General features: G+C 39.4%; 1 protein-coding gene across 1 annotated transcript in view; it reads left to right on the top strand.

The window, feature by feature from the left end:
- Nucleotides 1–1488, top strand: part of LOC145396169 (dopamine receptor 2-like) — a 133784-nt gene extending 132296 nt beyond the window's left edge. Inside the window, exon 3 of the mRNA XM_080269611.1 lies at nucleotides 1288–1488. Within this exon, the coding sequence (XP_080125737.1) occupies nucleotides 1288–1488 (201 nt within the window). The remainder of the gene's footprint in view (nucleotides 1–1287) is intronic.
- Nucleotides 1489–12003: the final 10515 nt, after the last annotated feature.

Genomic DNA, 12003 nt, shown 5'->3' with positions numbered 1-12003 from the left:
CTACCTATCTATCTATCTATCCATCTATCTATCTATCTATTTATCTATCTACCTATCTGTCTATCTACACTATCTATCTGACTATCTGTGTCATTATTTACACTGTCTATTCACTCTAACTTCAACGCAGGGTTACTACTACTACTACTACTACTACTACTATTACTACCACTACTATTATTATTACTACTACTACTAGTACATATCCAAAAATAAATCGCTATGGAGGAGGGGTTAGGGAGCCTCCTTACCCCACGAGAATAAGGGCCTCAAGTTCCTCTTCTCAACAAAAAATAAAATAAATAAATAAAGACAAGGAAAGTAGAGTCTTAAGATTTTTTTTCTGGAGGAGGGACAAGGAAGGAAGGGTACAGAGTCTCCCCAAATCCTCTGTTCCTCCTATGTTTAAAATTTTCGAGTTAGAAGGCCAAATATTACCTTAAAGTTATATATTTTTTCTGCAGGATGAACTAGGAAATGAAAGTGCATATCGAACGCCTCTAGTGCTTCCTGGGAAAAAAAAAATCCTAAAACTCTCAATTTTTGCGTCTATATTCCTTTCACCTTAACTTGGCCCAGATTTTCGTCCTTTTGCAGCTTATTTCACGTAGCTCGGGGGCTGAATAATAGTGCAGCTGTACATCCTTTCCACGGCACTTCTTCGTGACTAGCACCCTACTCCACACCCTAATCCCTCGCCACAACTCAGTATTCAAGATGGAGGGATGGCAATTTTAGGCCAAGTTAGAGTAAAATCGAAGTAATATTTGTTTTATAATTAATTTGAAAGACCTTAAAGTTTGTGTGATCCGTAAATTTATATGAAACTGTTAAAATAATCTGTAAAATTTCACCTTAACTTTTTAGCAACGTAGTGGTCACCATACTTACATGCCAGTCACCATACTCACATCCCAGTCACCATACTCACATCCCAGTCACCATACTCACATCCCAGTCACCATACTCACATTCCGGTCACCACACTCATCCCAGTCACCATACTACACATCCCAGTCACCATACTCACATTCAAGTCACCATCCTCGCATCCCAGTCACCATACTACGCATCCCAGTCATCATACTACACATCCCAGTCACCATACTCACATCCCAGTCACCATACTCACATCCCAGTCACCATACTCACATCAGTCACCATACTCACATTCCAGTCACCATACTCACATTCCAGTCACCACACTACACATCCCAGTCACCATACTCACATCAGTCACCATTTCCTCACCCCTAATCTTCACTTTTCTCTTTATTTGCCCAACAGATCATCGTTACTCCAGTTGTATCTACTCTCAGCACGTCATTCATCAAGTCTGGAGAGCCAAGGCCGTATCCCCCGAGCCACCAGGCCTCCTTCACCCACCACCCACACCACCAGGCGCCCTATGCCTCCGTACCATCGGCTATCAGCACAACCATCATCGCCACAGCTGCCACCACCTCCACAACAACTGCGTCTCCTTAACTGCCCCTCTCCTGTAACTCATTCCCAGCCCAGCTATAAGCCAGAAATATGTCATGAGAGGGATATTCGTGAAGTACTGACTCTCACGGTCCTATATTAGCTCCCTTTAGTCACCCCTGCCACCACCAGTACATAGTGTCCCCGTATCACTGCCTGTCTCTACCACAATCGTCTCCACAACCACCGCCACCACAACTTCCCCGTATCACTGCCTATCTCTACCACAATCGTCTCCACAACCACCACTACCACAACTTCGCCCTCTCATCTGCAACTGTCACAACGGCAAATGTATTGGTGAATTCTAGATCGTAAGTCAGAAAGGTGTATTTATAAAAGGTGAATGCGTGCCATGTCGTTAAGTTTGTGAATTACTGAGTCCCAAGCTTCCTCCACCTGTACCAACACCACCACCACCCCAGGCCTTCATAACATCAGCTACCTCTACCACATTCACCACCACCACCACTGCAACCACATCCTCGTAACTGTACTACAACCGCGTCCTCTCAATTGGTCTACTGTGTTAGTTTGTTTGTTTTGTTTACCAGTAGTTTACCTGTCCACATCATCAGTCTACCTGTCCACGTGTACCCTAGCCACACCTGCCATCACCACTGCTACACCTGCGTCCTGTTAACTCTATCTGTCTATCTATTGCCAGATGCGTTAATCCCGTAAGGGGTGGCCACAAACAAATTGCCTCCATGTCGCCCTGTCCCCTGCCATTTAACTGTCCTGCTCCCAGCAAACACCCCCTTCTCTCATATACCTCTCCACTCCATCCCTCCATCTCATCCTTGGCCTCCCCCTCCCTCATATACTTCTCCACTCCATCCCTCCATCTCATCCTTGGCCTCCCCCTCCCTCATATACTTCTCCACTCCATCCCTCCATCTCATCCTTGGCTTTCCCCTCCCTCCCCCCATCTTAAGCTAACCTGTATCAATTATCTAAGCAGGTCCATAGTAGCAAAATATCAGTCGTGTTGGATCCTCGTCTTCTATTGCTGGGATTTCTTTCCGCTGAAGAAAGAATAAATGCATAAGCGTATCCCGTAGCAGAGACAGCGGAGCACAGACAAAGGACAATACATTTTTTTTACAGCCTGTACTTGTATTTTTTTTGTGTGTGTAAGGAAGAAGGAACCAAAGGCCAGAAACCCGCAAACTGTTCCTTCCAAGAAAAAAGAAAAACAGTACAAAAGAGAGCCAAATTCTTTTCGATACTTTCCAATATGCCAAAGTGAGAGGCAGTACATGAAGGAAGGTGACTTGGACTGGGAGGGAGGGAATCATCAAACAACACTTTCTAAACTTAATCTGAATGTATCCAAATGAGTTCGTGTGAGGAGGTATGAGTTTTGCAGAGGGAGAACAGGCTATTGTAACTAAATCCTTTCCATCAGAAATTACTTACCCACTTTATGACAACCACATTATAGAGTACCATCCATTCCATAAGTTCCTTCTGGTTAATTTTTTTATATCAATAATTGGACATATACACCCACCTCGTAACAATAAATAATGAGATGGTGAACGCTAATTTTTGAGTCCCAGTAATGTGACAATAGAAACGTATTACACTTTTCACAATGTATGTAAAGAGTTTCATAAATATCTGATTGTCAAATAAAACAGTATACAACACTGTGTATCTGACAGAGTGAACTGTTACCCTAAAGTTCAATGTAACCCATACTGAACAATACTTTTCTAAAAATCTGAGTCAGGCAGTGCTATACAAATCAGTTCTGGTTCACTTCACATTAATTTTACAAGTATCAGTGAAAAAACGAGCAGTATAAGCCTCCTGAATAACAGCACTGTAATGTCAACATTCACCATACTTTGTTTCAGAATGTAAATAATGTACATTTTTATGCCATCTTATTCATCAGTCCTTATGTGGTCAGCTCCAAGCAATAAACCCTTTACAAAAACACCTAACGTATATAATCATACCTGAGCATCTTCCTTTGAACCCTCAGAGACAATGATGTGTCCTTCATTTTAATCAGGCAACCACAAATGATGTTAACCGGCCTTAGGAAAGACCCGTGGCAGTGAAGGGGTTAATGAATACTAAATCTATCCCTCTTAGATCGAAAAGTCTATCCTAAGCTCAATAAAACCATCTGGAGAGCACGATTAAAACACGAAATGTCATTGAACTGAAGAGTTTAGCCATCCCTTATATTCCCTCATATGTGTAAAAATAAACTTGTAAATACTTTGTCTATTAAAAAGGGTGTCTGAAAAGGATGTACACACACATTTTAGGAAAAACTTAAAATTGCAGTTGTGATCACCCTTCACTCCTATTTATTCTGTATATATCTAAACCATACCTTTACTGTACTCTGTAATTAGCTGAGTTTCCCCTAAATTGTACGTGCATTATTTTGAGAGACCCTGTATATATATCTGGGTGTACTTATTTCATTGATATTGCAGAATCCAAACCCTCTCAGTAAGTGTTGAAATATAGGCTTATCATTTGTTGTACCAGGCCTGCCATTTGTTGTGAATTAATTGCTTCAGTCCAATGATGTATTTTGTACGGTTATTACCACCAATTTTTTACAGATATGGACAGACTTTTTCAGTTTGAGGAGTTACATAAAACCTTCAGTAATCATTTAACTAAAAGAAATCTGTCCTAATATTAAAAACTAATAACAGCGAGAGTGAAATATAAAAATACTTCATTGGATTAAAGCAGTGAAACGTACCATTTGTTGTAACCCACTGTAGACCCACCACGTAAGAATCAGGCCTGTCATTTGTTATAACTGTAGGTCCATCATTCCTTATAAGTGTATATAAATTAAACATAGTAACTCTTTAAGGGACGTGTATGGAGTTCTGGGGATGCCACGACTTATTGCTGTGAAATCTGTATAGACGTAGATTATACTGTGTCATGTTACAGCGATCACAATACGTATCATCACCTGAGAGTCGGTGAATGAACAGTGAGCAGCATTACCTTTTTCAGTCCGAGATTTTCTGAAATTGCATAAAATCATTTGAGGGGAGTAAGAATAAAACTAATCATGGTGTTCCAGGAGTTAACAGGATATTCCTAAACCTTCAATATGAGACTTCTATCCTGGGTTTAATTAAATCGTCCCACAATGGAAAGAATGCAGTAAAGATTTCTTGAACACCAATGGATTAATGGAGTACTACTTCCTAAACAGTCCCTTGCATATGCGATTTATTTTGCATATACATTACAGTCTCCATGCTGTATTCTTAAGGAGAGAAGGCATACACACTGAAAGCTGACAATATATTTGATGTTTCGTCCAGTGTTTCAAAATGCAGTGAATGGAAAAGTTACAAAATCTTAAGTACCCATAAGGAAAACAAATCATTCAAGAAATTTTTATATAAGACTTGCGCAAAAGAATACGCACTGTTTGAAATTATTTATAAACATTTCATCTAGCGTGTCAAAACATACAAAATGGTAGGTTGGCGATATGTATGTGAGAGCTGTACGTGACACACCAAAGAGAATGAATGTGGGTGAATGAGCTGAACACGAAGGCAGGTCTAAGCCAGCAAGGTTGATAAACTGCGATATATTTTCTATGGCTGCAATCAACAGAACTTTAAGCTGTCTGAAAACTGTCCAGACTTGAGGAAATACAGCTAAACTAATTGGCAAAAACTGAAGTACTTTGGAATCTCCCTAAATTAGTCTGGAAACAGCATCATCCTACACTCCTTCAATTTATGTGCGTAGTTTTGTAATATATACTTACGGCCGCCAAACTATTTTTCAGCATAGAAGACGCCCCTGGTATTCTAGGGGTTATTGATATCTATTTCTATATTTTCGGATCTAGAAAAAAATCCCCCAAGTAGAAATGGAAGCATCAAATAGTCAAGGGGTTAACGAGAGATGTCACTAAATTCAGTATAAAATTAGAAAGCAATTAGAGAGCACATAACTCCACCAATGCCACTGCCATTAAAAAGGATCTGGATCTGGTCAGTCCCAAAATTTCATCGGTTCTGCCTTGGCTCATGACCCACCCTTCTACAAAATTTCATTGAAATTTATTGAGAACTTTTGAAGATAATGTGTGGACAGACCTAAGTGAATACAACTCTTCCCACTTCGCTGGTGGAGGTAATTAAAGTTGGTTGGAATTACTGATTTTCAATATGTAGAGGAACGATGACGTGACTGACATAAGAAAGTCAATGTACTGTAAAAGAACAGTGATGTCCCTTGCTTTTAATGATGATGATGATGATATATGTATGAGAGGACGCTGTTGCATGTAGGTACAAAAAATCTAATGTGTACGATGTTTACAATGATGATGATGATGTATGTACGAGGTGAGGGTATTGTCAAGAGAAAGTCAATTCCCTTGTTATGATAGTGTATGTATGTATGTATATATGTTGGGAAAAGTATATATTTAGATGAATTAGCCTGGGCATGATGATGATGATGATGATGATAATGGTAGTGTGGTGGTTGTATATAATGTCAAGTGTTGATCATGATGATATTGATGATGATGATGATGATGATGATGGACAGTGACAAATGCTGTTGTTGTTGATGATGATGATGATGACAATGGAGACCAATGTATTGTATATATTCTCAAGATGATGATGGATGATGATGATATTAATGAATGTAAAACAGGAATTATGAGATGGAACAGATTTTGCTTAGGATGGTGATGATGATGACGATGGTGATGATGATGATGATGATGATGGTGATGATGGTGATGATGATGATGACTGAATGAATGAGACTGGTGTAAATAAAAATATACGTATCCCTTGAGTCTATCCAACCATCGCACAAACTATTTTACACAGAACTCACTGACAAGACACCAATACTATTTTCACCATTTGTAAGTTAGAATGTTATGCCCAGCTCACTGTGTTACCACTTCAGTATCTCATTCCAAGTTATAGTAGAGAAAATCCTCCATTCATCTGTATTCATCGTAGTCCTCGAGTCATTCACTGGGGTTATTACACAGGGCGATGTGCTTTATTCAATAACTACTTAACTGCGATGACGTAACTATGTATTTAACTGGAGGTCGGAGTGAGGGAACTAAGCAAAGTTCGCCAGAATAATCCCATCAGAATCCACAAGGGTATAATAAAATGAAAGTACCCTCCAAAAATCTACCAGGCAAGATGTTAAAATCTGTCTTCGTTATGGCGCAGAAACGGTGACTTTCAGGCGATTTCATTAAGTAGATTTTCTCTTAAATAATTCATCGTGGTATTTTTAAAGCAATTTATAAGAAACAGTTACCCGGGCCACAGGAATTACCCACGTCTGCTTTAAGGTATTAATAACTGGTTAAAGGTATCTGAAAATTCCCATCTCTATCACTGAGTGCCAAAATAATGTAGTAACTTTTGCTTTTGGGGTTACAGGGTTAATATCCAGAATTCCTACACCATCAGATTCTTGGTACAGATAACTAATATAATTCTGGAAGCAGTTTTTTCAAGCGGGTTTATCTACGAGCTTCTTGACCCAACATTCTCGTAGTCTTGCTACCTCCAGACGATTTTATTCAGCTGAGGGTTAATGGGGGGCATCCAGAACCCCTGCAGTTCCAAAAATCTACCTTAATATTAATGAACTCGCCTGGAGGCAGCAAGAATTTCCACATAAGCCATCGAAGTAGTTTACAAGAATTTCCACAATAGCCACTGGAGTGAAGTGGCAATAGACAGCTTCAAACACATACTCACATCAGTTCCTGGTCCTGTCTGTGGCTGTTGAATCTTCCTGTCTTTCGTCGTTTCTGAAATGGAGAAAAGAAATAAATCTGAGTTACAAGGGAAAAACTATCTCGAGTTGAATAGTCTGATAAGAATATTAAATCCTTCCGTGTTTCATTTGCCTCCAGTACCGAAAAATATACCTTTCTTTTGACTGGAAAATTAACATGTTATTTCGTTTCACAGGAAGGAAAAAGGAAAAGAGTACCAGAATTTCCCACGTCTCGTCTTTCCTGCAAATGGAAATGTGAATTATTAGAGGAAATGGATCGTAAGCTTTTTTTTTTTTTTTTTTTAAATCTGGCACGAGGTGAAAAACAAAAAAAGTCGTCATTGCACTGGAAGAATGGAGAGGATGGAGAGCGAGAGACTGACGAGGAGAGTGTATGTGAGTGAGGTGGAGGGGGGGAGAGGGAGGGGGAGGCCAAGGATGAGATGGAGGGCTGGAGTGGAGAGGTAGATGAGAGAGGGGGGTGTGAGCTGGGAGCAGGGCAGTGAAATGGCGGGGGACAGGGCGACATGGAGGCGACTTGTTTGTGACCACCCCTTACGGGATTAAGGCGTCTGGCAATAAATAGAAAGATAGATTTTTAGTTACTGAGAGAGCCATATTCAAGATCCATTCATACGGCTGGAAATGCAGAGAAATTTTAAGAATCGCCAATTGTCAATATATATTTACTTCTTGAGTCTCCTCCTAAGGACATGACAGATGTACAAGATCAAGGAGTAGAATAAAGCAAAATCACCCTTAATGAGGGGAGCGGAGGGACGGTAATCACCACATTGCTTACACAGGTGTTCCTTCCTTCCATCTTTGGCTGTTCCCACCTGCCCCCCTCCCCTCAACCCCTTCAGGTGACCTCCATTTTGACACAGCCGTATTTTCCCTGATAGTGGAACATTTCGTGGCACTACTTCTGCTATTTCCTGATGGTAATTTTTTTTTTATATATCACTTATACAAATTCTAATGCTACTTTTTGAAATCTGTAAAATAATGTCGTTCACTAAAATATTAACTTCTCCCATAAGATTTTTTTCCAGTGGTGCCGCCGTGCAATTTTATGTAACTCCAAAAAAAAAAGTCTCTCTTAGCGAGTGGGTTTATCAAGGCTACATCTAACCTCCCCCCCCCAAGTCAAAAACCATGCTGAAAAAATTAATTGGAGAGAAAACGAAAATCAAAATCCCCAATGGTTAAAATAATCCGCTAAGGAGAAAGTGTTCCGGAGTCTCCCACGCCAGAGAAAGCCTGTTGTGTGTTCCGTAAGTAGCATTATGAGAGAGAGAGAGAGAGAGAGAGAGAGAGAGAGAGAGAGAGACAGACAGACAGAGAGAGAGAGAGGCATTTATTGACCCTATGAAGTCGGGTGATGGATGTTCCGCATCTTCCTACCAGACGATTTTATTAAACTTCGGATAGGCCAAGTAGTAGTAGTAGTAGTAGTAGTAGTAGTAGTTGTTGTTGTTGTTGTTGTAGTAGTCATAGTAGTAGTAGTAGTTGATGCAAACCCCGGCTCATTTGAACGTGAACCCACTGGGCTCTACATTCCTACCAGACGATTTTATTCAACTTGGGATATGTCTCGTGGTAGTGGTAGTAGTAGTAGTAAAAGTAATAGTAGTAGTAGTAAAAGTAGTAGTCGTAGTAGTAGTAGTAGTAGTAGTAGTAGTAGTAAAAGTAGTAGTCGTAGTAGTAGTACTTGTAGTAGTAGTAGTCGTGGTAGTAGTAGTAGTAGTAGTAGTACTTGTAGTAGTAGTAGTCGTGGTAGTAGTAGTAGTAGTAGTAGTAGTCATGGTGGTGGTGGTGGTAGTAGTAGTAGTAGTAGTAGTAGTAATGGTGGTGGTAGTAGCAGTAGTAGTAGTAGTCGTGGTGGTGGTAGTAGTAGTAGTAGTAGTAGTAGTAGTAGTCGTAGTAGTCGTAGTAGTAGTCATAGTAGTAGTAGTAGTCATAGTAGTAGTAGTAGTAGTCGTGGTAGTAGTCATAGTAGTAGTAGTAGTAGTAGTCGTGGTAGTAGTCATAGTAGTAGTAGTAGTAGTAGTAGTCATGGTGGTGGTGGTAGTAGTAGTAGTAGTAGTCGTAGTAGTAGTCGTAGTAGTAGTAGTCGTAGTAGTAGTCGTAGTAGTAGTAGTAGTAGTAGTCGTGGTAGTAGTCGTAGTAGTAGTAGTAGTAGTAGCAAACCCCAGCTCATCTGAACGTGAACCCAGTGGACTCTACCTGTCTCATACTATGGTCTGAAATGGGGCAATCGTCTGAAATGAGGGAAATCGTCTGAAATGGGGAAATCGTCTGAAATAAGGGATATCGTCTGAAATGGGGAAATAGTCTGAAATGAGGGAAATCGTCTGAAATAGGGGAAATCGTCTGAAATGAGGGAAATCGTCTGAAATGAGGGAAATCGTCTGAAATGGGGCAAAATCGTCTGAAATGAGGGAGTCCGAAATGGGGGAAATCGTCTGAAATGGGGAAATCGTCTGAAATGGGGCAAAATAGTCTGAAATGGGGCAAAATGGTCTGAAGGTAGGAATAAAGTACAGATCACGTCATCGAGCTGAAGGGGTTAAGGGTGGGTTTCTCACTCTTTGGTGTCCCCTAAGACCTGTCCTTTAGCGATTTATTTTTGCAAATGGAGTGCTAATTTTCCCTTTATGCATTCTCCTGTCAATAATTATATAAAGGCTGGAATATAGGAGAGAGCAATGAGGCTTTGTGTGTAAAAATAAATCACTTAAGGAAGGGTGTTAAGGGTAAGAGATGTGACTAGGTATTCCTCTCACTCGACCAGGTGTTCTCACTCGACCAGGTGTTCTCGCTCGACCAGGTATGCTTACTCGACCAGGTGTTCTCACTCGACCAGGTTCTCTCACTCGACCAGGTGTTCTCACTCGACCAGGTGTTCTCACTCGACCAGGTATGCTTACTCGACCAGGTGTTCTCACTCGACCAGGTGTTCTCACTCGACCAGGTGTTCTCTCTCTCCTAATTACCGCATGTCACCTGTATATTAACCTCGCTCCAAAGACGATTTATAAAGCCCAGGGGGGGTGTTGGAAGTAGGGGAGGGGTGAGAGGCCCCCCCAAATCAACCCCTCCATAGCCACAAACCCCCTCTGAGGTGAGGAAAAACCGTCTAAAGGTAGCCAAAGATGACCTGGATTGACCTCAAAACTAATCAGCCATCCTCACCTGACCTCCATACTTTAATATTAAAAAAAAATAATAATAATAATAATAATAGGCAGGAATTACATATATAAAAATCTATACTCTCTTCACTCTAACTTGGCCTAGAATCGCCTGAAGAGGTGTGTACTAGAAACTGATCCTAGTCACGAAGAAGTGTTACGGGCCAAGGGAGAGTGAGAGGAGTATGGTAGGCGTCTCTCAGGAGGGATGCAGTAATTATAAATGGATAATTCGATAAGTGGCTCCCATGTCTTTATTTACCCGTGTAATAAATAATAAAGGGTAATTGCATCTTTCTGTACACTGTGTTTTATTTATGTTCCTTTACTTGTGCTAGTGGTAATAATAATAATAATAATAATAATAATAATAATGGTAATGATAATAACAATAATGATAATAATAATAATAATAATAATAATAATAATAATAATAATAATGGTAATGATAATGACAATAATGATAATGATGATATTAATAATAATAATAATAATAATAATAATAATAATAATAAAAACAACAACAACAACAATAATAATAATGATAATAATAATAATAATAATCTATCTATCTATCTATAGCCCGACGCCCTAATCCCGCAAAGGGTGGACGCTGACAAAAAGCCTCCAAGTCGCTCTGTCACCCACCATTTGACTACCCTCCCCCCAACTCACTCCCCCCTCCCTCATATACCTCTCAACTCCATCCCTCCACCTCATCCTCGGTCTACCCCTCCCTCTCCCTCCACCTCACCTACATACACCCTCTTAGTCAGTCTTTCATTCTCCATTCTCTCCACATGTCCAAATAATAATAATAATAATAATAATAATAAAATAATAAAGAGTACTAATCTTTCTGTATTCATTATTAATTATCCTTTAAGATTAATAAGTAAAATAAATGCACAACTATGACCCTCATTCTCGTGGGTTAAAGATCCGTAACACCTCTTCCTTAGCGATTTATTATGCTCATCACACCTTACCTACCTTTTCTGTGTTACATAAATCATTCTAATATCGCCATACTCTACAAAAGAATATTAACCAGCCATATCCAAAAATAAATCGCTAAGGAAGAGGCGTTAGGGAACTTCTTTAAGAAACAGAATACGGAAAAACTAGTTTATTATTATTATTATTATTATTATTATGATCATTATTATTAGTAGTAGTAGCAGAGTAGTAGTATTTGATTATTATTATTATTAGTAGTAGTAGTAGTAGTAGTATCATCATCATTATTATCATCATTATTATTTATTTATTTAAACCTCTACATATTTATAATAGCTACCCTTTAAACCCAATTTTCTCTAATACAGCTCAGACACAGAAAACGAATATCCCGTATAATTCCAGCACTAACTGCTGTAAATCACCCATGTACGTTAACCTTGCCTGTTTCACGCTAGAGAGAGAGAGAGAGAGAGAGAGGAATAGTACCGGTAATAATAATAATAATAATAATAATAATAATGATAATAATAATAATAAACAAAAACAACAACAATAATAATAATAA

Source organism: Coenobita brevimanus, chromosome 35 (genome assembly GCF_032717465.1).
Source record: "Coenobita brevimanus isolate Jiangsu-jjx chromosome 35, ASM3271746v2, whole genome shotgun sequence".
NCBI lineage: Eukaryota > Metazoa > Arthropoda > Malacostraca > Decapoda > Coenobitidae > Coenobita > Coenobita brevimanus.
This window is presented reverse-complemented; position numbering and strand designations above follow the sequence as displayed.